This window comes from Chaetodon auriga, chromosome 11, assembly GCF_051107435.1.
Source record: "Chaetodon auriga isolate fChaAug3 chromosome 11, fChaAug3.hap1, whole genome shotgun sequence".
NCBI classification, from domain to species: domain Eukaryota; kingdom Metazoa; phylum Chordata; class Actinopteri; order Chaetodontiformes; family Chaetodontidae; genus Chaetodon; species Chaetodon auriga.
Window position 1 is genome coordinate 19,491,186 of NC_135084.1, and position 27,921 is coordinate 19,519,106.

The following is a 27,921-nucleotide window of genomic DNA, read 5'->3' on the forward strand; positions in this document are numbered from 1 at the left end:
ACGGGGAAAAAAAAGGACAGACCACGATGCTGATGACACTTTATTCAGATGCAAGAGAAAAGGCATTCAGTGAGATTCAGAGTTACATTTTATTCCATTGCGCTGATTAACAGTAAAAATTATATGTATTGTGTCACAGAGTGTCGTCCATAAATCAGAAATTATCGTCTGTACATCAGATTACAAGAAATGGCATTTCAAGATTAGAATACGAGTCACGACTGAGTCAGAAAACGAGCAAATGATAAAAATGAGTTTGATGGTGCCGTGTGTACAGATTTTATTTAAATTTACCTTCAAGAGTATGTTGCATCAAATGTGTCTGCTGCAAAATGTGGCTTTAGGTTCATGTTACATTAAAGTCAAATGTCACCTTCTACACTTCTCATACCCAGCAGTGTCCGTTGACGTAGCCGCCAGAAGTGACAAGTAATTAACGCTGTTTCAGACTTTTTAATGTTTTCCCTCTGACTCGTTTTTAAATGAGAGTCTTGTTAATAAGGACTTAACTACGAACTTCATGGCTATGTGAGTATCGTGCTCAAAGACTGAGGCTGAAGCTGAATGTCTCCTGGGCAGAAATCCAGCACCCACACCAGTTAATGATCCATGCAGGACATGGAAATTAACTAATTAGCTCCTAGTATTTCTTGTATACTCAGGAAAAATGTAAAACCATTTGTTCTAAAATCAGCCCATTGAGCGGTTTAGCTATAAAAGCTTTTTTATTGTCATTTTAAACAGTAGGATTTCACTTTCAATGTTAAATAAGCTTTTAAGATGAGGACTAACCGGTGTGTTTGATGAATGTAACTCGGTCTTGGGTGATTCTGGCTTGAGCTGCTGGAGTGCAGACTAACAACTGCACAGTCTTTCTCACAGCTACGGGCACTTTAGAGCCACTTTAACTGCATTTTTTTGGACTTTTCAGACCACCCAGAAAAGCATGAACGTGGTGAGAACATACAAACTCAGGAGCTTCGTGCCAAATATTTTTTTTCATCGTGTAAGAAAGTGACAGCTGGCTCCTCAAAATTTGCTTTGTGAGCATAATGTGTTGTGAGATGAAACATATTGTACATCAAATACAGCACAAGACGCCTGATGCCACATACCGTCCAAACTCAGCTGCTGTAATATTTTAATCTTAGACAATTTTGCCATATTTTCAAGCAGTTTATCTCTTCACTTCTGTTTCGAAGACTTGCTGGTCCACCAAATTCTTTTCGGGCGAGTTCATGATTTCATGTTTATAAAAAAGCAACACAATACATACAGTATTTCACATGAGAGATTAATACAATCATGTTCATCTTTACAGGCCGATTAAAAAAATACTGATACATAGAACATCGAGGAGAGTTACTGTAAAGGCAACTGGCAAGTATAGCATACAGCACAACACGTAAGCACAAGCAATTCTAATGATCACAACAGATGTACAATCCTGCTTGGCTCACAAGTGACTCCATTTAAGCCCATACTTTGTGTAATGGCCGTTAAGATGTAGTTAATCATACACTGGCAGTGCCATATGTCCGCACTATATGCCACGATAGCACGCTCTGTGCAAACAGGCGGATGCGTCTTCTTTGCTGGTTTAGAGGATCCACAGTTCAGCACAAGGATCCAGTGTGAGAAACACAGCTGGTTTTCCTTCTGTACATTCAGAAGTTTGTCAGATTCAACAGAGAGAACATGCAGAGCTCTACTGTATGTCTACTTAATGATGAGTCCAGCAAAAAGGTAGAAAAGTTCTTTAACGAGACAGAATGTATATAGACAGAGAGGAAAGGAAAGGAAAGGAAAGGAAAGGAAAGGAAAGACTATACCATAAATCCACATTTCCTGAACTGTCCTCTCACATGTGCAAACAGTTGAAAAAGAAAACATCAGGAGGAAAAATCGACAGGTTGAGTCAAAGTCATACAAACAAAAACAAAAACAAAAAAAAACCACAGGATAATATTCTGATCTTTTTTTTAAACCTAGAGAATTACAATAAGGGTTACGGTGGGAGGTTTAGATCAATGAGGCAGCTTTGTACAGAGCAGAGAACAGAACATCATATTAGTGTGTGCAACAACAAGTGTTGGCTTTTATAGATGTGTCTTTGCTGCACATATTCAGTCTATATACTCTTTAATGTCATATCAACAATAAAAATAATGAAAACTAGATTAGAGTTTTGAAAAGTTGTAATAGCGTTAATGCACAATTTAGTGCAACAAGCTCTTCAGTAATGAGGCCATGTTATTGTAATGATGCTTGCTTCTCTGTTCAGTCTAGCTCAACCCATTTCTGATTCAGTGAGAGTAAAAGCCTTGCACAGCCATGCAGTTAGTGATCTGACGCAGCGCTGCAGTTAAGCTTCCCTTACATTGTTAAAATGGTCTGTGCTATCGGGTCTCGCTTTTTGTTTGTGTGTGCGTGTGGTCAGAGCCCCGTGGTGACCTGCGTGACTTCTGAGTTGAGATCGTCGTTGGCCGCGCCGCCGCAACAGCGAGAGTCCACCGACGACCCCTCCAAGGCTAGTCATACCTGGAGAGGACAAGCATGTTTATGTCACACAGCGTACAGTATGTCCACATGTGCCCTGAATGTCTGCTCACAGACTTGTCTACCTGTTGATTGGACCTTCCTCCAATGTTTGCACTGTTCGGTTCACGCTGTGGGAGCTTGCGACTCGTGGCTCCGGTCCGGGACGAGTTCTGCATCTCCAGCACCGATGGACTCGGGGTGCAGAACTCACGGAAACAACGCTTGAAGTTCTCATCCAGGTAGCCGTAAAGAACCGGGTTCAGACTGCTGCAGGGGGCAAGAACAAGGTCCAAGTTTTTGACGTTTATGTACAGTCTGATGATTGAAAGCTACAAGTGAACTTGAGTCATTGTAGAAAAACGTGCATCAACAAATATACGTTATCAAAAAGTCAACACCATCTTATCTGTTAAACACGCCTCCCTGCTCATAATAAGTATTCTGTTATCTACATTTAACCAGACTTTCCCACAACACCACTTCATGCATTTCACTGATAAAAACCACTTTGTGTGCAAATGTAGGACAGTGACCTCAATAACAAAAATACAGGTGTGGCAGAGGTGAGTGCACACACACACACACACACACACACACACACACACACATACACACACACACACAGAAATGGCACTAACCAGAGTTCAAAGTGGTTAAAACCATAAAAAAGAAAATCAATAATTCCCTAATTATTTATCTGAATTATCATACCTGGATTTTTAGAAGTAATAGATTTGATACTACAGTGCGAACCTGTTGGTGTAGCCCAGGGCGATGCAGAAGTGCCAGGTGATAGTCTGCAGCGTGGAACTGGGGATATTGATGAGAGCTGTGATGATGACGAAGATGTGGATGGGCGTCCAGCATATGATGAAGACGGCAACCACCACCAGGACCATGCGGGTGATCCGACGCAGGTTCCTGTCCTTCTCCTGTGTGTGTGTGAAGGAGGTCGATGGTTTAGTGTTGTAGACAGGAGGGACGGGTGAAGATGGTTAGAGGCAGGAGAGGTAAACGTGAGACAATCAGGAGGCAGAGAGGAAGTAAAAATGATGACGGCCCCACTTGTCTCTGCTGTAAATGCATCCTCATTAGAATGCGCACACGTTCTGCAGCCCGTGCTCGGAACATTTCCTCGAATACTGAGTGTGAAATTATTGTTGCTGGGTCATTTCACCTTCTACTGCAATTAATTAAAACTGAGCCACAACCTCAGGCTTAAGTTGATTTTCTCTAATTGTTTTCTCTCGAGAGCTATGAGCGCACCTTAATTTGCATGCATGCTCCAGGCCGCCCTCTATTTTGCTTCAGTATTCTGAAAGATAAAATCAATTAATTATTCAGTAAATAGGCCATGGAGTTAGACCCAAGCTTCTGAATTTTCACAAACTGTTCACTAATGCTTACATTCCCAGAATCTCATTTGCATTGATGTGAACGCCTTTGGCACTGACTGTGGAAAACAGCTCATGTTTGTGTGAGAAAAACTGATTTTTCTTAACCTGGGAGCCCGACAGCATGCGCACGCTCTTGAGCCGAAGGATCATGAGCCCGTAACAGACGGTGATGATGAGGACGGGCATGATGAAGGCGAAGATGAACACGCAGATCTTCAGCAGGGTGTCCCAGTACCAGGATGGGTGGGGGAAAATCAGCTTGCAGTCAACAATTCTGGAGGCTGTGCAGGATGAGGAGACACGAGAGCACACATGTATGTTCACATGTTCACAGGTAAACCCACAAACATTCATTACTTCCACTCTATTTTCTCTTCTCTTGTTCTTTTTACACATCTGTTCTTCCTTTGAAATGTGTTTGTTTGATCCAGATGTACAAAGTGCAGCCAAATGTTGTATTGTACAAGCGTAATAACAGTATTTACGGGTGCAACTCATTCATTCATTCATTCATCTTCTATACCCGCGTATCCCTTTCGGGGTTGCGGGGGGCTGGATCCTATCCCAGCTAGCAATGGGCGAGAGGCGGGGTACACCCTGAACCGGTCACCAGCCGATCGCAGGGCAACATAGACAAACACACAGACAGACAACCATTCACACTCACACTCACACCTACGGACAATTTAGAGTCACCAATTCACCTAATGCGCATGTTTTTGGTCTGTGGGAGGAAGCCGGAGTGCCCGGAGAGAACCCACGCATGCACGGGAAGAACATGCAAACTTCACACAGAGAGGCCCTGCCCAACCAACTAATAATTATTATTTCTATGATTAACTGATCATTTAGTCTTTAAATGTTCAATCAATGATATAAAACAGAGAGAAGCATCAAAATCTCGCATTTAAGAAGCTGGAACCAATCACTGGTCACTGGCCATTTGGGGGCAGTGGTAACCGAATGCGAACACAAAATGAAGATGCTTCACTTTTTTACGTTGATATTGCGACAATCACTTGTTTGCAGACAGTTACTTATTTACACATCCAGCAGATATCGAACAATAGTAGTGACGAATAGGTAGTCCATTATTCGCTCTCCTTTTAGCTCAGTTTTTGGGCTCAGCCACCTCCTGAGTGACATTGATTCCCATCATCCCACAGTGACTAACAGACAAATTGTTTCAGCCCTTTATTTTGTGTCTGTCTGTCTTTAACGGGGTTAACGGACAAGTTTCAAGTTTTTCTCTTGAAACTGAACATTGCACAGGGGCCACGGTTGCCCAGAGGTTATTATTTTGACCATGAGCCACAACATCGCTGGTTCGAGTCCGACTGTTTGTTGCATTTCAGTCTCCATCTTCCTCCCTTTATTTTCTGTAGTCTCTCTACTGTCCATAAAATACCACAACTGGTGGACAAAAATGGTTCATATTCTAATATATTTGCTGTGTTTTTGCAGGTTATGTTTATCCTGTTTGGGACTTTGTGTGCATAGATCCAATTAATTGGGATCTTTTCAGATTTAGCATATATGATATGAAGGCAGTCTGTTTCCATTATCTTGATGCCAGTAGGTGTAAATGCACTCAGTGTAACTGATATGTTGGTTTGTATGTATTCATCTACCATATACTGCCAGATTAAAATGATTATCATACACAAGGGAGATCTATTGAAGTATATATACTGTATGTCTTATTCAGCCTCACAAAAACTGTTTTTAGCTACCTGTGCAGAGATAACTTAGAGGTTTGGGGGGTTTTTTTTAAGCTTTTCATTACTTTCTCTCTTCCAAACAGAGTGGATTCACACTTCAGCAGCTTCAGCAGTTTTCTCTCCATTACCACTGCAATTACACGGAGACACTGTGTCAGAGACGCCTGTCTCTGTGCAGGTAGCTCTGTGACTATGTGGACAGTTATTTTAGTCATTAGCCAGGCATATAGCATTAAACAGTTCTTTTGTGCACTTACACAGAGGAACCTAAACAGCTCCTATGGTGTGTTTCCTTTTATAGAGTTTGCTGGAGTACATAATTGCTCTTTAAGGCTGAAATGAAGAAAATGAACTGACTGTGTTTTCTTGCTGTTTTGAGTTTGTATTTGCTTCCGAGCCCTCGTTGAACTCATCATCTGCTGATGACTTAGAGAAAAAACAACGCTTTTGACGACCCTACAAGTTCAGCTTTGTCGTCCATGAGTGCGGTCTGAGGGTCGGATGCTCCTTTTTGACACGTATGAGTGTATGAATTGTGCACGTGTGTGTGCATGCTTACGAGTGACGGCGGTGGAGGCCATGAACATGACAGGCAGTCCGATGGCCGACGAGAGAATCCAGTTGCAGACGTTGACTATCTTGGCGTTATGTGGCGTCCTGAAGTCCAGCGCTTTGACCGGGTGGCACACAGCGACGTAGCGGTCGATGCTCATGGTGGTGAGCGTGAAGATAGAGGTGAACATGTTGTAGTAGTCGATTGACATCACCATCTTGCACAGCGTGTCCCCAAACGGCCAGGTCCCCATCAGGTAGTTGACGCTCTGGAAAGGTAGCGTGCTCGTGACCAAGGCATCAGCCAGAGCGAGGTTGAAGATGTAGATGTTGGTGGCGGTCTTCATTTTAGTGTACCTGCACAGAAAGCAGGGATTTATTATGAAACATCAGGCCCTGAGGACAGACGAGTAAAAGGACACCTGCACTGTTTACAAATGACTCTTTGTAGCTCTGTTGTGTCTTTCTGTGGTCGTCTTGAGCCTTTGTAGTCATGTTGCATCTATTTGTAGTCTTTTTGTTTCTCTTTGTGGTCGTTTTGAGTCTTTGTGCATGTTTTGGGTCTTTGTAGTTGTTTTTAGTCTTTTTGTAGTCATTCCTTTTGTAGTTGTTTTGCATCTAAGTAGTTATTTTGAGTCTCTTTGTAGTCAGTCTTTATAGTCTCTGTGTAGGAGCAAAAAACATAATCAGGACATCTCAGTTTCCTACACAAACTGTTTACAGTCACTTCAAACAGAGGCTCTGGCCCAGAGGCCCCCTGACCCGTTGGGCCCCTGGACGCTGTAGGCCTATTCATTAATCCATTCATGACAGAAAGAGGGGGGAGATAAGGAAGAATGAGAAAGGAGTGGATTCAGTTTGAGTTTGAAATGTTTGATCTCATCTTCAAACTAAAGTCTTTGATTAGGTCTGAATTCAGAAGGGTCCGCCTGATTCTAATAATCTAGTTCTATGTAGTTACACTCTGTTTCCTGGAAACTGTTAATGAAAACAGTGCCCTCAGATTGCTATAACTGCAGAACTAAGGGGTTTTTTTCTTGGTTGAGAAAATTTTCCTACTTCTTCAGCTGAATAAAAAGGTGGTCTTTGCACAGGAACAGCCTGAATCGCTGAACACCTGTCTTTTGAACAGAATTTGAAGGCACAGTTGAAGTTCTTCTCCTCTTTCTCCAGATGAGTGGCAATCATAGAAGGTGCCCTGGAATGTTTTGTGAATAATTCAGGCCCCTTCCTGAACCAATTTGGAAACATAAATGCACACAGAATTGCTTGAAAATGACTAAAAAGACTCCATCAAAGATGCACTGAAAGTCCAGTTTCAACTGTACTGAAAAAGAAGTCACAAAGCACAAAGAAGTAAACCTGCGTCTCACTCTACAGTAGCTTTTTGTCATCTGAGTGATGGGTGATCAAAGGACTGGATTCAAGGACTGCCCCTTTTATCAATCGAAAATATCCTTTCAGTCAGCAAGAAACTGTGGTCGTTCAAAGAATATGGAGGATAGTGGGGTGTTTATAGGAAAGAGAAGAAAGAGCGTGGATCCATTAGTGGAGAGGATGGAACACAGACCTTCGAAATGGCTCGACTGTTTAGAGCTCATGCCAGCAAAGAAATATACTACGTTTATGATTATGTTTATAATGTTTCCACATTGCAACGACGTGCAGGTGAAGCTGGATCACGTCAAAAACATCTGATTCATGATTTTTGCACATCATTGCCCGCAGCCCAACGACCTACATGAAATATGTAAGCAACAGTCATGATCCAGTTATTCCTTTTGGACTAACACACTACATGACATCCAGCGTTTGTGAGAAAAAACAGAGAAAATATGTGGGAAAAAATGGTTTAAAATGAAGTGAAAAGTTCAGCCACAGCCCGCAGCTTGAGACCCACCTGAACGTCTGACAAGTTTGAGTGAAGCATGGCATTTTAATCAAGCTGCTTTTGTTTTTCATAATGTCAAATGTGAAGAGGATTTCCACTGCTGAGTCCCACGATGAGGTCAATATGCCTGCGAGTGATTATAGAGCTCCACGGAGCGGCATTACTCAGTAAAGAGCTAATCAGCCCAAATAATGAAGCTATAATGAAACTAACTGGGAATTAGATTCTGCCGGTGAAAGGCACTTAAATTCAACTTTCACTTCTTAATCTTAAAACATCAGATATTCAGATTGTATTCTTTCTTCTATCTAGGCGATAGTCAGATGAGAACATTGATACCTCTGTCCTGCCTGTCCATAAAAGAGGACCCCACAGCTGGTTAGCTTAGCTTAGCTTAGCATAGAAGCTGGAATCAGGAGACACAGTGACACATAGCATCACCTCAAAAGCTCACTAATTCACACTTGACACCTCGTTCCTTGAATCTTAAGAAGTGTAAAAATAACAATAGGGTTAAATGCCAGGCTACTTCTTGTCTTTTAGCAGTTATCAAGCAACCAGGGAAGACTCAAGGAAGTTACTGGTTGTGGCCAAGAAACAGTCTGACACACAACCTCCGTAAGAGAGCGAAATTACACTTTCTGTAACAGATTAAACAGACGTGTTACAGGATGTTAATTATGAAGCTTCAGAGCTGCACTGGCATCTCATCTAACTCGGCCATACCACTACTGAATTAATCTGGATACACAAAGTGACAATGATACAGCGCGCCCTCTGGCCTTCACTTTATTAAACTGTCATTCTACCTGCGAGCTAATTTACTTCTGCTTTGTTCTCGCACTCTCCTCAATAATCCCAAATCCTCTTAACAACCAGACACGACAGTTAGTTCATTAAATTTAAATTAACTTTAACACTGGCAGCTTAGTGAGTTTGTTATTTCAGGCTTTATTTGCGCAGGGACTGACGAGACACCGCGAGATGAAGTAAAACCTGTCGCTCTACGCTGAGTAGTGAGCTGGAGCTGCAGGTAATTTCCAACGGCCCCTGATTGACTGTGTGACTGTTGATAACATGGCTGCAGATGATGATTGCTTGCGTTTCTCCTGTGTGTCGTATGTCTGAAGCTTATGCATGAACAGCATGCTGTATGGGGGTGAATGGCTTCATCCCATCCACATTAACTGAATGAGGTATTTTATTAATGAGTTCCCAGCTTTAATTTATTCTTTGCCCTCGAGGTTTTGCCACACTGATCACCCATTTATTGTCATTATGCTCTGATGTAATAATATTGCAAGATCCCTATGGCATCTTTGTAATTTAGATTTCTGAAACCGGATATATTTCTGCAATAGGAAGAAACATACAGTAGAATTAACAATCTGAGATAATTGTTGCTCGACTGTGGTGTGGACTGTATGTTCGTTTTGTGGTCATGGTGGTTCGTGTAAATGCGTGCAAACGTGCAGCGGATCAGTAATCAGACCTTGCTTTGGATGCATTCCTTTAAACTTTATATATCTGAGAGAGGAGACATTATGCCGGTGTGTGTCGAAGCAAACCGATGCTGCAGTGAGACGAGGACAGCAGACAGACGGCTTTAAGTACAAAGATGCACAGCTGTGTGCCGTTATTTCTCCTTTCATCAGCTGCTCTGCCGTTCCTTTCCCTGCCTGCAGTCTGTTGTTGAGGACGTGTGTTGTCTGCCTGTCAAGAAAAAGAAACCTGTATGCATGGCCTACACCATCTCTACCTCACCTTAACCAGCTGATGCAAGAGCGTAAAGGTTAATGGCGTTGTAGTTGAAATGAGCAGATATTGATTGCCGTTAGCAAATGTTTTGCAATATGTCCTATCAATAATTTTCTCATTATGTTGATAAAAAATCACACTCGGGTGGTATTACATTTAAAAACACACTTGCTGTGGTAAATTAGCTGCACATAAAGGTAATTTATGGGCTGCAGAGTAGCACGAGATGATGTTACCTGGAAAAGAGAAAACACTTTTATGAGCTTAAATGACTACTGTGTTACATTAATTGACAACACAGAGTTACCAAATGGACATTTACTGAGATATCTAACACATTATTTCTTTATAAAGCGTAAAATTAATTCCCATGCCAGCAACAGTCATTTGATAAGTATCACTCATAAAGAGGATATGCATCTCCCGCGGATGGTTTCTCATATTGGATGAACACTTTGACAAGACAATTGAAGCTCTGCTCATTCCACATAGACAAAAGATAAGGACATCGTCTCATTAAATGTCAGTAAACAGACGTCGAATTAAAATGTTTACAGCAAATATTCAGCGTACTATCGACAGGAAGTGAAAGTGACAGCAAAGCCTCAGAGAGGCCAGACAAAAATCTTCATTACGCTGCTTCTGTGAATAAACAATGCAGCAGAAAGTGTTCAATCTGCCTCTAAACTACCTTGATTTATTCTTTTCCTGGACCACTGAAGCACAGAGGCGGCAGATAAATATGCGGTAATGGACCTTAAAATCGTCCGAAACAGTCCTTTCAGTGAAATCATGTATAATTCATTGCCTTCCATTTACCCATTAGCTGTGGTTCCCACCTGGGGAAGAGAGTCGCCCTCCATCTCCCTGTGTCTCATCTGTCTTTATCTCTCCTTAAATGAGAAAAACAGATTTGACAATGACGGTAAATTATCCCTGAGACGATACCGACGAGAAGCTGGTTTACAAACTCATCACATGGTCTCACAGGATGTCCTCTGGAGTGCATTGCTCAAACAGTGAAATCATTTGACACACACTGTACCATTGCAACACTGTTAATTTAGTAATTTCAACACATACAAAAATGCTCTTAAATGAGTGGGGCAGCTGAAGATTGGTTGTTTTAAAATGCACAAATTCAACAGAGCTTAATGTGGCCATTTTGGCAAATTTGACTGAAGACCTCAAATAATCTTCTATGAATTCTGTATGAAAAACTATTCAAAAGAAAATTACAATTGCCTGCAGCCTGGCTCCATAATGAGCCTCATCTGCTGCTGAAAATGTAATGCAGAAGCACAGAAACGGCTTTTTGACTGCTCCTTATTCTTCTGAGTGAGATTTCTTTTTCTTTTCGTTTTGGGTCCTTGTGATGATCAGAATGATGCCGATACATGACATCAGTGAGTGACCACCTTTTTGATGATGGCATGTCCTTAGATTTTTTTGAAGTCAGCCACATGGCTCAGTCAACAGGAGGCTCTCTGCATTAAGCTGAGGAAAGGCATCTCCAAGCTGTGTACAAATTTGCTGGAAAAGACAAACGTGGACAAAGAGACGAAGGGACTTAGAGCTTAGCTTATGTAGGGATGAATGATCCTTTTTCTGCTGGAAAATTCAGAACTGCTTCCACAATGCGCTGTACATAAATTACCACTTCACACAGAATATATTTCACTCCAGCACGAAAAGCTGCACAGAATGAACTCTGACGTGTTTTTTTCTGTTGGTGCTATAAAAAGCAGAAGGGCATATGTGGTCTTGTGTTAATACCCTTTAGGACCTTTGCAATTAATATAAAATTGTTTTCATTTGAGGTCAGCAGTTCAGACCCTTAGGACCCGTTCAAGAACAAACATATTGATCTTGCACCTTTAGCTGCAAGAACAAGCACAACTGGAAATCTGAGTACCCACCAACAACACCTCAAAAGCAAATTATATATTATCTTGATATATTTATATGATGTTCAACTTGAAGAGAGGACTTTTTGAATATTTGACTTCTACATGATGAAAAGCCAGTGTCTGACTGTCTTTGTGCTTTTCTGTAATTGTTATAACTCATTGCTCTTCTTTTTTCTTTGTTCTTTTCTTTCCTTAGTGTTAAATGTAACTAGATAACTTATTTAGATACAAGCAAAATTATTAAACAAAAACAATGACCTGTTGGTGGCGCTAAAGGAGGACGCTGGGGGATCACCTAAGCTGTTAAAATCCAAATTTCTAAAGCATATTTTCCGGAAATCCATGCAACAGTTGTGAAGACATTTCTCATGTGACTCTGTTGCGTGAACTCCCAAGTCAGGCGGCTACAAAATGTCATGAAAGTCCATCCTGTAGATGTTGAGATGTTTCAGTTAGCATGACAAAAACAGAATAAGAAAAAAAAGAAGCATGGATGTGACACGCCTGACTGTATGCTTGGATGTATTTCTTACTATTTCAGTCGCGGTCAGACCTCTTAATCACTATTCACATGCATGTTTAAACACCAGATCAAAGTGTAAATAAATGCTGCATGTGCTGTCCGTGTAATTGGTCTGACGGAGGCCAACCCCAGCTGTTCAACAACAAAGGACGAACACTGGACCCATTATTTCTGACTGCCAATAATGTCCGAGCCGCGTTTCCTTCTTGCTCGATTAAAGCTACGCTGCAGCGCTGATTGACGTGAACCCATGTGGGACATCTGCGGAGAGAAAAAGCATTCTGCCCACACAGCACGTCCTCAGTCCACGAATATAGCACGCAACATGGAGCCGTTCAAATGTGCCTCAATGTTAATCAACTGATAACTGTTTTCATGTGTGAGGATCGTGCTTCACCATAGCAACAACCGCGACCAGGCGGAGGAGAGTCCTATGGCAGGTTTGACCGAGATAACATGACATGATAAGAACACAATGATGGTGAAACATCTCTGAAGACCAAGCGTCGTGACATCTTTTGGCTTTAATGTGTCTCTGTGAATAGAAAAGCTCAGATTTAATGATGCAGCAAAAGAGAAATCTGTCGTTTCTCTGAGGCCAAACATTACAACATCTGCAATCTAGAAAACACACGTGGTGTGTATGCGTGTGTCGTTTTGAAGATTATATTAACCATTTTAGATGTTTCTCCTTTTAATGCTGTCTTATGGGTTCCAACATCAGCCTGTGAATACCACCTCCACTCTTGTATCATTCGGGGGCCACAGCCGCCTTTCTATGGGAGAATGATGAATCTTGATAGATAAACATGAACCTAATTCAGTTCCATTTGATTTAGTTAAGAGCACAGTAAAACACATTAAAGCAAAGTGATTGAGAGACAAAGGGCGAAGGCTATTAATTTCTGTGAAGTAAAACGGAAAAAGCAAGGGTTTATAAAAATGAAACTGGATGAGGATTTATTACAGTTTACAGCCAATTCCCTGCTCGTTGTCTCAAGTAAATGTTTCCTCTGGGTTTCGGTGTTTAATGCGTCAAATTGGTAATTTTGGAATGCTAACAGACATTAAGAGACCAGTAACTTGGCTGGACATTTAAAGCTGCTCTATAAGCACCAGTATGAACTTTGTATATCTTTGGAACAGGCCTGGAGCGAATAAACAGTCGTGTCACCATATTTCCAGCAAATGTCAACATGAAACCTGCACACTTGTGGTCAACAGTTTAGAACAGAGGCTGATTGATTCTCATGGTTCTCGTCGCAGAGCAAGCTAAACACAGTTCATCATGAGCCGGTGAAGCTGCCCAGTGTCTGTGTAGCCTTGTGTATGATTCATGGGCTGCCGCTGGGTGCAGAAAGACGATTAAGTCCTGTTTGCCGTAACGGAGGCTGCTCATGTGAACAGACATCTGTATGCCTCTGGCTCCGACCAATAACACTGTCCATGCAGTCCGTGAGCAGCATGATGGATGAGGGTGCACAGGGTGTGACTGTTTGCATGTCTGACTGCTGGGCATGTGTTTCTGCGGCGAGCAGTGATAGGACTCTGTGCTTTTACTGCATGTTAGCAGCACACATGTAGGGAGTGCGTGATCAGCTATATGGAATTTCATATGAAAAAAAAAAGTACATACAATGCAAAACGAAATGCATTTACAAATTGTTAAGAGTAATGAGACAAGGATGTGTGTCTTTGATTGATTTTTCTAACTGATTGCCTGACAAGTCAACATAATTCATCACTTTGATGATTATATAAAATCCAATACTGCTGTAAATGAGTCCTGCTCATTGATTTGCAACATTCCCCACAATGACCTCTTTCACCCAGAGACATTAAAGCGATAGTCACCATGGTGTAATCCAGCCTTTCAAGTGGTAGTTCAAATTTGTTCATGGCCAAAACAACTTGCTCAAACAAATCCTCACCCCAGTGCCAGTGGCAGTAATTCCTCCCTCATATCAAACTCTGCAGTAATCACGCACACTAACAGAAAATTTGCTATGTCTGTCATTTAAAATCACATGCCAGAAAAGCATCGTGCAGTGAGCCACATCAGCTCTGTCTTTGAAGATTGTCATTCATCCCGGTTATGGTACCTCTACGTGCTTTACAAAGGCAACTTAGACGTTTCGCCTCTCAGCCACGAGGCTTCTTCAGTTTAACTGACTGATGGGGAGTCCCAGGCATTAAGAAGCTCTCTTCGTCAAACTGAAACAACCATCGCCGAACAGCAGAGGTGGTCTATGATGCCACTAACCAGCCACTTACAATGCAGCCCTGAGATCCCTCTTCAGGCGGCTTAACATCCATTCACACCACTGACCCTGAGGACTCACTTGATGGCCGAGCAGATCAATGACTCACATGTGACCTCAAAAATTCCCAAGCTTTGAACGATCCTGCAACACGATCAATACCCGGGACTCCGCGCCAGTCAGTTATAACTGAAGAAGCCTCTTGGATGAGGGGTGAAACATCCTGTGGACCCTCAAACAAGTTCAGTCACATCAGTAATCCACTCTGTGACGATACTTTAAGACAAACTGTTACATTGGAAAAAACCTTTTTTATCCGGTGCGAGCAGCTCCACAGTAACAACAACAAGGCACTCATGACAAATCCTCCTTCTGAATGAAGTTTCAGCTTCTTAGCTATGAGCTCGCTCACCACACAACTTGCCTGTATAACACTGTCTCTGTCTCTGTTGGATAAAACTTTTGAACCTCTATGACTGTTAAAACATACTGAGTTGCCTTCAGAGCCATTGACAAAAGACATTAAATATCACCTCAGAGTATTAAGGCCAGACATTAGGTTTAATATGCTTTGATGAAGATTCTGATAGTGATTTAGCTAAAAGAAAATAACAGCGTGGATCATGGTCGGCAAAGACTGAAATAAATACCAGCAGGCATTAACCATTAGAGACAATAAATAAACCTACGTGACAGTAGGTACTTATTGCTTTATTAGTGTTAATATGTTTGCAAACCAAGTTTCCCACAGTTACTGTTTTTTAAACTCTCTTGGAAATCATCTCAGTAAATGGTTGTCATTAGACAGGCACTGCTGGGAATACACAGATCCCAATATAGCCTTAAATGTTGTTAAATTGACTCATGCAGACAGACAGATTGAGATCTAGCACTCATTCTGACACTTATATAAAAGCTTTAGGGACGTTTTAAATGTATTTCGATGAATGGCGCTAACTCAAGGAAAGCTCGGAGCAACAAAAGGCTGATACTTGAATAGGAACCAGCTAAAAAAGAAAGAGGAGTCAATACGAAAGATGCATTAAAGCAATATTTTTTCAACTGAAATGATTCACGATTGTGTGAAAGATTTTCTGGGATAAATTCCCCTTTTTGCAGGTTTTTTTCAGCTTTGAGTTACAAAACCAAAACAGTTTGTCCACAATAAACCAATAAAGAGCCAAAGTAAACTGGTTAAGAAAGTCATAAACACATGAGCCATTTTTGTCTGAAGGCGAAAGACGACAACTGGGCTGCAAGGCCGGTGAATACTGGAGTTACAGCCAGCATCAGTGCTTGAGCGTGGTCAGAGGTGTGCTCTATTACATCTGTAAGCACACCCAACAGTGAGGCCACTGGAATTAGGGAGGATTCCTGAGGCACCATGCTGAATGACTGGCAATGGGTCAGAGTCTTAAATCCAGCTTTAGAGAATGGGATTCAACACACACATGCAGAGAGAGATTCATGGCTGTTCAGTCATCGAACAGCACTTCCACATCTGCGCTGGCCACTCCACTAACCATTACAAAGAAAGCATGTTGTCATAGAGACTCTCCATTGGTGACAAAATTATTATTACAGTGAAGGTTTGCTTTGAAATTACATTGCTGAGGTGTTTTTTTTTGTGTGTGTGTGTGAGAGCGAAAGACGGCATTTGATAATTGACAGCTTTATCATATCCGGCTCTATTTTAGCGGAGCAGCCACAAAGACGGCACTAAGCACGAGGTCATGTGTGGAAGCTCTGTGAGAGTGTCGCCAAGCACATCTGCTATTTCCATTCATAAAGCAACAGCACTGTGTGCAAAAGAGTTGGCTGAACTGGGACAAAACTGAACAAACAGAGCAGACTGAGAAACTGAGAAATCAAAACAAACGCCAGAGAAATCCTCTGGTAAACTTAAGTGACGAAAAGAACAGAGGAAGGGGTATTTGCATAGGGCCTTTATGTATACGTGTGTGTGATGTGTGCGTATGAATAAGTATGTAAGTGTACAGTACCTGCCACTGTGAGTCCTCTGTGAAATTGACTGAAGCTGCCTGGATTCAGCTTGACAATGCACATTTCCTGGCTCATATACAGACAGGGAAACAGATGTGTAAACATACACAAACGGGCAGATAAATAGAAAATTTCGTTATCCATCCCCAAATGTCAGCGAGACAAACAGCTCGGTCGAGCGTGTTTCGGGCTGTCAGACAGAGACGGATGGACACCGTTGTGACGGATGTGCTGCTGTGCGAGTTGAGGGTCGAGACTCAGAGGCTCAAAGTGATGCATTCACACTCTCACACTCTCCGACACACACTGTTATGAAGAGTTTCAATATGGTTGATATAATAGTGAAAATGACTGGACCTAAAATTGAACCCTGTGGAGCTCCTTTTGTTACTGGTAAGAACTCATAATGGTAGCTTCTTAATTCAAATTAGTTTCTCCCTGATTGGGAGTTCCTGAACCAATTACATGCAACGATAACAACTCAGATATCATGAAGCCTCTGCAAGAGCAGGCAATGGTCTCCAGTATCAAATGCTTTGGATAGATCAACAAAAAGTGCTTTTTATAATCCAAGGCTGGTACAAAGTAACATCAGACAGTACTGCGCCCCACTCCAAAACCAGACTGAACCTCCCTTATGTGGAGCCATAACACGAGCCCTTATTCAAAACCTGCACCAGAGCAAATAGAAAGTTTGAAAATATGAGTGATTTGCTCTGAGATAATTTGCACCCGGCGAAAAAAAGGCATCAAGATTGGCCTCTCCAGTACATTTCCTGAGATCGATGGCAGGGAGAGTAATCACTCTGCAACTGTCATCAGTTAGAGAGTGACCGCAGCCTCCATTATCAGAAAAAATGACCAGTTGCTACAAAATGTTTATTCTAAGCTAATCTGTTTATGGTCAGATAATTACCACTTGCTGACCTTGATCCGAACTGAGAAAATATTGTTATTTTTATTAGGATTTACAGCCTTCCAAATATTTGCAGGATTTGAATATGAGCAACAGACTAAATCCAGAAAATAGTCTGTTTGGCTTTCCTCACCATGGATGTGCATCTGTTTCTGACTCTTTTGAAAGGCATCCAATTGGAACTATTCCCAAATTGTGCAGCAAGGGACCAGCCTTTATTTCTTTCCATGAACAAGTCTGACAGACCATTGGTAAACCAGCCGTTTCATCTATTTTTACCCTATTGCATGAGGACAGGTTACCGCGTGAGTTAAAGCTTTTGTCTTACACACCAAGATGTAAAATAATACTACATCAAACACACCCCAAGGAGATGAGAATTGTCACTCCTCTCTGCATCCATGCAGATCCACCATGTGCTCACTGACAGAAACATTTAATTAAAACATCAACAGTGAGAGGTGACATACCGGAACACACCTAATGGACCTGACCTGAACCAATACAAAGCAATCAATATCCATGGACACACACGATGACCTCCAGTGGGGTGGAAACAGACGGACACATCCATCCACAGGTGTAACAGAGCCCTCGAGCGCTCGAGTTGATTTCAGACATGTGGTGTCTTGTTCATGTTTTTATCCTGGGTTGGGTAATAATGACTGCCACAGAACATGATAAACATCGATGTAAGCACTGAAAACAAGTATAATATTCTAATAATAATCTTAATTGTGGGGAAAACTGTGACATCTTAGCGTTTTACAGATACTTGTCCGGTTTGAAACTGGGACAATCCTGCGTAAACTGGGATGTCTGGTCACAACCCTGCAGTGCAAACACACTAATGAAAGAGGTCATGGGAAATGCTGATTATTGACACAACTCATCCAGCAAATATGAAACATGTGATATGAAATGCTAGTTATTTGTACTGAACAGGTTAAAAGATCCTGTTAAGATGCGGAAAATTATTTGAAGGAATTAGACAAAACTCAAAAAATAAAGAAATTAATGTGTTGTTGGGCACATTTTTTAACTCACAATGAAAACCACAACAATCCAGACTTGGTCTACTTGAGAGATGCTTGAATCTAATTGGCAAAGCACTCCAAACAGCCTCTAAATGAGATAATCTGGATCACAATGACATAAATCGCACCTGCCACACATGTTCTGCATCCACTTCATTGTTCTCGGCTCATGGGTTTGACAAACACTGACCCTCGCTATAATGGTTTTCCATCTCTTGAAATATGAAAAAAAAGAAACCAATTCAGGACAAACCCAGATCCTCGGTGACACCGGACAAAGGAAACAGGGACCTCAAGAAGAGTTTATCAGCTTGTTGCTTAGGAACACCATTGTTCATGTAGTGAAGATCTTTTACAAAGGATCTCTCTGTGCCCTGGGCCCCCCGTCTTAAATCAATATTTAATAAATGCAACTGTTGTACACAGCAGTGAAAACGCTTGTGAGCTCCCGAACTGTAAAGAGTTTTACTTCAGATGAGGAAGCATTGACCTCTTTGGTTTGTTTTGTTTGCTCATTGTTAACACGCTGCAACAACAAACCACTTTTTTGAAAAGACAGAAAAATGTACTGAAGTTTTCACACAGCTACAAGCAGCGGGGCGTAACCGAGTCGTCAAATTGACTGTGAGTGAATCTACGATACCCTCTGGTGCTTTCAAATGCCAGACTGATGAAGAAAGACATGTTTAACAGTACCTGTCATAATGTAGGAAGAGCAGAATCAGGGTGTAGTGAGTCACTGTGTAACTGACGGATGGACAAAGGAGCCGAGCGCTCCCATCAATCATCAAATAAAGAACGAGACAATATCTGTCTTTATGGTTCCCTCCTCTTCGGTTAATCATCTTTCTTTCACTACATTTCTTCAATTCAATAAAAAGAAAGAAACTTTCTTTCTCTCATCAGTCTCCACAGTCGAGATCTGGCAAATTGTGGCAAAAGTGAGCATGAACACCTCCTGTTGAATCCGGATTGACGCCGCTCTAATTCTCCAGCCGAGTCCAGTGATGTTAAGAAGCTCATTACTCTTAGACACACACACACACACACACACACACACACACACACACACACACACACACACAGGAAGGACAGCCTAATTACCTCTCTGCAGCATCTACTCATAATGGTCTCCCTAACAAGAAATTAGACTCTGTACCACCCTGTTGTGCGCAGATACACAAATTAGCAAGAGCAGCATCTCTGTGACACTCACACTGAGCCGTTAAACTCCTTCACACTGACAATAATAATGATCATTGAAAGCTTTTTTGGTGAACGAGTCAAACAATTAATCACCATTACCAACAGTTAGGTTCATTGTCGGCGGAGGTCAGGCTTTTTTGTTGCTCATACCGTGCAGGTGAGTTTGCTCGTGCTGTAAAGCAAACAAAGTAATTGCAGCGAAGGTGAGCGACAATTATCGAGCTGCCCGCCTCCCGTGGAAAGCGATCAAGGCCACGGCGGACAAAGGCTGCGTGTTCAGCGCCGCCAAGCTGTTACAAGAGGTCAGAGGGCGAGGTCTCAAATGTTTACAGGCTTTGAAGAGGTAACGGCGGGCACGGCGCACAAACACACGCAGAGGAACGCAGCTCCGAGGGACTTTCACTCTGCAGTGATTGGAGGTTCGTAGCTGCTGGAGGCACGAACATCTGCTGTCGGTGTACCCTCACAGCTCTTCTGTGTTTGAGTGGAAAAAAAAAAATCCCATATGCCGGATGCGCCCACGATGTCTCAGCCTCTATGTGTTAACAGCCACACGAGCACGAACTCACACCCGAGACACGTGAGGATGTTCATGAATACACATGAGAGGTATCTACACCTTTAAAGCAGGCAGGGTCTGCAACATCAAAGAGAGGATTTAAAGTCGCTGATTCCCACAGCTGATTGATATGCAATTTCCTTTTTTTGATAAGAAATACTAGGCACACCTGGTAATGTATTTGCGTTAATGAGGGGGAAGCCATTCCCTTTCATCCCACACAACTCCCCACCTGGTAATTATAGCCTGTATAACAATTCTAGTCATTTAAATGCAGTATCTCTAAAAAAAAAATCTTTTGCTTTGCATGATGTGTGGCTGTTTGAGAGGACAGTTTCACATATTTCTCATCTATCTCAAAACAACAGTGACATGCAGACTGTAGTTTGCTGTAGTCATTCCTCCTGTCCGTACTGGCCTCAAAGAAATCCCTTCCATAAAGAGATTTTGATCGAAGACGTGGCACTAAATCCACAGTGTGTGTGAAAATGGATTGTGAAGTTCAGCCGAAGCCCTTCTGCAGCCTGAGTTTGACCAATCATCTTCCAGAGTCACAGTCTTTTTGGTATGCATTTCCCTCTTCGTGCTCCCGGGGAGATCGATTTCTCGCTGAAATTTGTTCTAACTCAGACGGTTGAAGCCTCATATTAACTTCAGCTGAACTTTAAAAGTCATTTATTCATGAAATAAGGACTTCAGATTTTGTCCCAGTAACTCTTCAGAATGACCTGTTATAACGATATTTTCTTGACTTCAAAAACGGTTATTTTAACACGGAAAATAATGACTAAATGGTTAAAACTTCCACTTTGTTGATGTCACCTCAGTGTTGCATGACAGGAGAGAATATTGTTTCAACCATTTTCCCCCAAAACACCCTTTGATTTTGAATTTGTTTTTCATTGATCTTTAGTGAGCCACATCAGTGCAAATGGGCTCTAAATATTTTGGGAACCCGTTTTTGTCTGGGCCCTCTGTCATCTACTGTTACGGCCATGACTGTATCCCATGAGATCCCCAGTGTTTCCTTGCTTTTTCCCAGTGTTCCCAGTGCTCCCCTGCCTGCCTCTCTCTTTGTTTATGCCTTGTCTGTGTTTGTGTGTTGGCGTGGTCCTCCCTCCTGGCTCTCCTGGCTCCCAGCTCTAGTCTTTGTACCCGCCTGCCTCCCATCAGCCCATCAGCCTGCAGCACATCTTCCCCGGCTGTTCAACCACTCTTTGCCAGAATGTGGTAAACACTCGTCAAAGCTAGAGCTCATGGACAACCACCGAGCCTTTGCTCCTTCCATGATTATCCTGCTTCACCTGCTGCTTCTGGACGACATTCTCCCCCATCATCCACTCATCCTTAGTCCCTGTTACAATAAAACTCTTTCACCTCCAAACCCACCTGTCGCCTTTGTCCTGTGCTTGGATCCCACTCAGGGTCACAGCCTCTACTACTAACTATGATTTGATCTGATAACATTCCTGTTAAATCCAGTTTGTTATTCCGCACTTGACACAGAAACATCTGCACAGATTTTGTTGTTAAGCTTCCAATTTCTTTTACGGATGACTGTGATTTTATCTATTCTTGTTTAACTGTTGCTCAGAGGTTTCTTCACCTCTTTCTGCCCTTTCATTTGTCAGTCTGGTTCAACCATTGAACCCTGTTTTGTTCTCCAAGTGCGAAACAATATTTTTATTTGCAAGCCCTTCAAAGAGGACTCTCTACAACCTGAAAGCATGAAAGACCATCCTAAAGTACAGCTTGTCCTCTCAGCTGTCTGACTGCATCGAAAACAAGCGCGTCTGCCAAACCTTTGTTCATTTAAATTGCCTTAAGAAGTGGCCGCTATGGACAGGAGAAGCAATTAGAGTGACAAATACCCTGTTAATGCACATGTGGGTGCATTGGATTGCTTACAATCAACAAGCACTGGAAATTATTTTGTGAAAGGCTTTGTTGCCGAGCATTAACTTCAGAGACTGTAGGTTAATGTTTGAAATTCAGCCTGAGACCATTTGTCACATCGGCCAGCGGGAGCATTCGAGAAAACCCATTAGGGAGAAACATTAGTGAGGATCTATGGCATTAATCTTGTGATCCAGATTGTGTTGACTCTCATCATAACACCATATTTCATGTGACTGTGCTCAAACTCACATATACAGAGCGGGGACCCAGATGTTGAGAAGTTACTTTGACATCAGCGAGCAGGGGCACGGACGCTTTCGGCCTCGTGTGAAGAAGCTGAAAGCAGTAGAAGGTAAAGGCGGCTCGGTGCGTGCAGGTCGGCGTTCGTGCAGATGTTCAAAAGACTCTGAAGCAAAAGCATGTAAAGTTTTAGAAACGCTTTGGCTGCTGAGCGCGATCATCCAGGTACAGCTGCCTGCTCGTGAGGCTGCATGGAGGATGGAGTCAGGTGTTTGGGGAGCCGGCGGAGTCGTTTTGCACTCACCAATGCTCAAAAGGCCTCCCATTGTTTCCATGGTAACAGGAAGCACTCTGGCTACACACTCCTCGCGGGCACCCGGCGCTTTCTGTTCAGCCGCAATTGATTTTTTTCCGATTAAGCGTGCAGATCTCTGGCAGTGTTTGTTTTGCTCACGAGAAGTTTGCGGATGTAAGCGCGGAGCAAACAGACGGGCGAAACGGACATGGAGATAAAGATGGAGGGAGGAATGTTTTATGGCTTTGAGGTTAGCATTACTCAGACAGCGGGGGGCATTTCTCATCCACCACTGTCTCTATTTAATCTAGCCTTCAAGGCCATCACTGTAAAGTGGGGACGGACGGTTCAAGACAACGTTCCCATTTACAAGTAAATATCAACTGTGTGTCATTAGGTAAATGGCTGTTAGCTTTCAATCTACTGGCAGAGAGAGAAAAGACCAGCAGAGACGGAGAAAAAGAGCGAGGTTGATGGATGTTAATGATCCTGAAGGACTGCGGTTTTCAGAGGAATCAGACGTGTCCTTTATCTTCCTCCCAGATCCCTTAAAGTCTCGTTAGCGGAGCTGAGAAAGTTGCACAGGTGGAGCAAATAGCACTCACTCTTACATTACTGACATACTGTAGCCTCAATGTTGGAAAACATTTCTTCACTATTATTATTATTATTATTAGTAGTATATTATTAAATATTTCAAAGCTTCTTTTACGTTTCATTGCTGTCACTGATTTTCCTACAGAGTAGGAGCTTCGTGATACCAGTTGTCCCAGGTTTTGGTGAAGTAACCCAACGAGAGGCACAGACCTCAGAGACAGCAGCTAACGATATGGAGGCTAGCTGCTAGCTACGTTCAACAGACTCTGAAATAATGAACTTCAATACAACACGCAACACGCTGCTAACAGTATTGTTATATGTGTTGTTTGGGTCATACACTGTCATGGTGGCACAGCTCTGTGTTTTCCTCAATAAAAAGGAAATAAATTGAAAATAAACAGGAAATAACAAGAGACAGTTCAGTGGGGTTCGTAACAGGCGGACATGTTTAACATATTTTCTGCTGTATATTAGAGTGTATTTTCTCAGTCCGTGTACGGATACGACCCCCTCGACCCGCCCCAAATGGCTGATTTCATGAGTGCGAGGAGAGAAGGCAGGAGACGGGAATGTACGTCAGATCCCAGGAATCAGTCAAGGATGGGCGAGCCAAAGCTCTCGTGATGATCTTCACTTCTGTCATCTGCTTTCCAGGCAAACTACTTTGGAATACGTAACACACGCCTGTAAACTGACTCATACATCATAAGCACTCCGGCCCCCTGTGAGACAGCTGCAGACACAGACCCCGACACTAAAACGATGCTGCTGCATGATAATCGTTCCTAAAGTTGGCTCCTCCTCTGTTTGTCCAGGGCTCTCCCACTTCATTTTTTAGCTATGGAAGTGCCGACAGCCAGCGGTGGTGGGACAGAGGGGCTGAGCGGACTGGTTAGACTGGGGCAGAGGGGCTGAGCGGACTGGTTACACTGGGACAGAGACTGGTTATGTTATGCTTTGAGCCTGACTGAGCAGAAGCTGAGCCCAGGCAGATTGTGGAGGAACTGGCAGAGCGCCGAGCTCACAGAATGACGTTTAGACAGACGAGAACAGCAACAAACTTACTGAGGGGTGTAACTGTCTCTCTGCGTTTCTGAGCCTGATGCTTTATTGTGCTGTTAAAGTGGCAGGTTTTTTAATTTGTGCAGCTTAATATTGCTTGTTGCGCCTGCTGTGTCGTCCACACCTGATTTAAGTTATTATCATTTTAGTTTAATTAAAATATCATTGGGTTTTGTCATCATTTCTGCTTAATTCTGGAAGGCCATTCTATAGTCATAACTGATATGAACCTGTATGCTCAGGCTACAAATGTCCGTCTGTAGAAGAGAAATTATCTATTGATTTGGACATCAGGGCTCTGTGGTGTGATTCAAGCACAGGGACGGCCTGACGCTATCCCACCAGTCTATATCCATCGACCTGTTAATACACTTTAGTTTATAGCCTAAAGGTGATCTTTAATCTAATTATGTTATCATGAAACATCATCATCCTTTGTACTGAAGTAAAATTTACTCTGAGTACATTTTAACAGACCTACAGTACTTTTTATTTTAATCTGAGTGCATCATTACACAAGTAATCTCTACTTTTACATTAGCAATGTAGTGCTCTTTCTTTCCCTGGGGACATATCTGGCATAGATGCAGAGAACATCCCGAAAAGATGTTTGCATTCCTTAGCATAACAGAACTATTTGGCTATTTGACTGTGAAGGGGATGATGTGTGCAGTCTGGCAAATGAGCATTCGCTTCATGCTGCATCTGCCCTGGAAACAGCGGGGAAGCGGGGAGAATTATAGGTCTAATGATATAATAGAGTAATGACAGGGAACTAAATCGAAAGAGAGAAGCCTCCTCTTTTTTAAATGTCTTATTAAGTGCTGTAATTTCAATTTCAAAGCCATCTGACCATCTGCCTGATAAGTTCAGCACAGCAAAGCCTTCACTCTTTCACTGACTCCATCACACCAATAAAGTGTTTCATCACAAAGTGGAAAAATGATGGTGGACCACGCTCACCTTTATCTCCATTCTCCTCCTCTTTCTCACTGCTCACCATCAATCTGTCTCCCCTCAACCCTCCAATCACCTCCAGCTCTTTCCCAAATTCATTTCTCACCTGTTTTGACCCATTTTTTTCTCCTCCAGCTCTCTATCTGCTTCCCCGTTCTAGTGACTTTTATCACGTGAAAGAGCCTCATCTGGAACGACAGCATCAGCCAGGGAGCAAACATAAATGTCACAAGTGTAATTAAAGGCCGAAATCCTGTGACATCCACCTCAGTGGGCTGATGTCGTTAACACAACAGGTGATTGTTGATTAACTCATATCTTACATTAACACATGACTGTATTTATACTCTTATGAACTCCATCAGTGAGTGTCAGGGTTGTTTAAATTAACATCAACGAGTCCTTCTAAATAACAAAAAAAGGTAATTTAATATGTGATATTACTGTCAGATCAGAAATCTGGCAGACAGTGGCCTTGAAATTTGCCATTTGTGCACCATTCATCATGTTTTATTGTCCTTTACTTTACTAACTTTAAGCATATCAGATTTACGCCAATTGCTTGTTTTAAGCACAAGCACCTTTAATTTTACATAAAACTTACATCACTGTGTTCAGGAGAACAGCAGCATCGGTCAGGATTCATGGTCCATAATGTTTTTGTGAAGCACTCTCATGGGAGCAACGTGCAGCATCAGTGCGATTTTCCAGTTTAGTTATGGGATTGTGGATGAAAGAGACAGAGAGCGAGCGAGTGCACGCTGTTTCTATAGATATGTACAACACATATTGTGCCTCTGTTGGCTGCTGCTGTATGAAAGGAGAAGGGTGTTTTGTTTTCTTTTTCTGTGCAGCAGCCTTCTCTCTCCATCCCCTCGCTCGGCTCGCTTTTTGCGCGCCGGAGCAACTTGGCTGAAGGTTGAAGGCATTTTTACGCACGAACGGCAGCTGAGCGCTGTCAACACCGCATTCACATGATCTCACTCGGCCTCATAAACACACACACGCGGACACACAAGCACACACCTTTACGTACAATACGGTTAATACAGCAACAGGTTGCTGTAGAGACTTTTCTCACTTAAAGCCATGTTAGAAAAAGACTGTTTAAAAAGTACAAAAGGCCTAATTATGCGCAGCGCAGCTGAGAAAACACATCCACACATATCAGTGTTTTATGAGGACTTTTCTGTCTTACCTGACGATGACATACATAACCAGCACGTTTCCCACCAGCCCCACCACGCACACTATGGAGTAGAGAGCGGTGATGACAATCGCTATGATGACCGGGTTGGCGTCGTCGTCCAGGCTGCTGGTCAGTCCGCCATCCGCGTCGCATCGCGCCTCCGCGAAGCTCGTGTTGTTGTTGTTGTTGCTGCCGTCGGTGAAGTTCAGACAGAAGCTGCTGTTGTTGTAAATTACCGGGAGCTGGCTCCGGTAATCCGCGTCCGAGCCGTTGCCTGCGCTCTCCATGGTCCTCAATGTGCCGTAGGTGCTGTGCGCGTCTTTCGCCTCCACTCGGGCGCCCGTCTGCGGACTCGCTGCCTGCGATGCCCCGCTGGGTGCTTGTCTGTCGTGGTCTTGGAGAAGCGCTGTGTTTCACGCGCGGGACGGACCGCCGGTAACGTCTGATCTCACCGTGCTGAAGAATGTGACCGCGTGTGATGTAGTGACTACTGACGACCCTCGCGCGGCACAGCGAGCCTGCACGGAACAGAAGCGACAGCGTGAAAATGAATTGTTCGCTCCCTTTCTTCCTTCCTCCCTAGGTTCCTTCCCTTCTTCTTTCCCTCCTCTCCTTTGACTATACTTCCATTCCTCCCCGTCGTTAACATTTGCTTGTTCCTTCAATTTTACCAATTTTCTCCTTCACTTTTTGTGCTTCCTTCATTCCTTCCTCACTCCTACCCCTTTTCATCCTTCCTCCCTTGTTCCCTGTTCCATCTAACTCATCATTGTTTATTCCCACCTCATTTCCTTGCTTTCCCTTTCATCCATCCCTCCTTCTTTTCCTGATCCCTTTCTTCCTTTCTTCCCTCCTTCCCTTTCTCATCCCCTTCCTCCCTTGCTTCTACCTTTCTAGTCTCTTTTCTTCCTTTAACCTTTCTTTCCTCCCTTTTCTCTTCCCCTTGCTTGCTTCCTTCCCTCCATTCGCCCATCCTTCCTTTCTTCCTCCTCTCCAACTCCCATCATTACCTTTTCATTCATTCATTCTTTCCCTTTCCTTCCATCTTTCCTTCCTTTCCTTCTTCATTTCCTGTTTCCCTTCTTTTTGCTCATCTTTGCTCATCCCATCCATCTTTTCTTTCTTTTCTCATCCCCTTGCTTTTCCCCTCATCCTTCCTCCTTGTTCTTAACCTTATTTCCTTCTTTCTGCCCTTCACTTCTCCCTGCTTTCTTTCTTTCTTTCATTCTTTCTTTCTTTCAGTTCTTCATTCTGATTGGTGTTTTATGTCGTTATTGTCACCCACACACACAGAGATGATACACTGGCACCATAAGCTTCTCCCTTAAGTGGCAATGTTCTGGGAGCAAACTGTACCTCTCTGCATTTTCTATTCAGTCAAGCAGCCAATGACACAGTAACAG

At 42.8% G+C, this 27,921-nt stretch overlaps 1 protein-coding gene across 1 annotated transcript; it reads right to left on the reverse strand.

Annotated features, from left to right (window-relative positions):
* Positions 1-22: 22 nt before the first annotated feature.
* oprm1 (opioid receptor, mu 1) lies at positions 23-27,310 on the reverse strand. Its single transcript, XM_076743284.1, has 6 exons — positions 26,528-27,310; positions 6,219-6,568; positions 4,044-4,219; positions 3,295-3,473; positions 2,625-2,808; positions 23-2,541 (listed from the first exon to the last, which is right to left on the reverse strand). Exons 1-6 carry the CDS (start codon positions 26,803-26,805, stop codon positions 2,536-2,538), a joined length of 1,173 nt encoding a protein of 390 aa, XP_076599399.1. The 5' UTR covers positions 26,806-27,310; the 3' UTR covers positions 23-2,535.
* Between the last annotated feature and the right edge of the window lie 611 nt (positions 27,311-27,921).

Coding starts and splice junctions, on each gene's coding strand:
- oprm1 (XM_076743284.1), bottom strand. CDS start 26,805: ATGGAGAGCGCAGGCAACGGCTCGGACGCGGATTACCGGAGCCAGCTC. Junction 6,569..26,527: donor GTTATGTATGTCATCGTCAG/GTAAGACAGAAA, acceptor CTTTCTGTGCAG/GTACACTAAAATGAAGACCG. Junction 2,809..3,294: donor GCCCTGGGCTACACCAACAG/GTTCGCACTGTA, acceptor TGCCCCCTGCAG/CAGTCTGAACCCGGTTCTTT.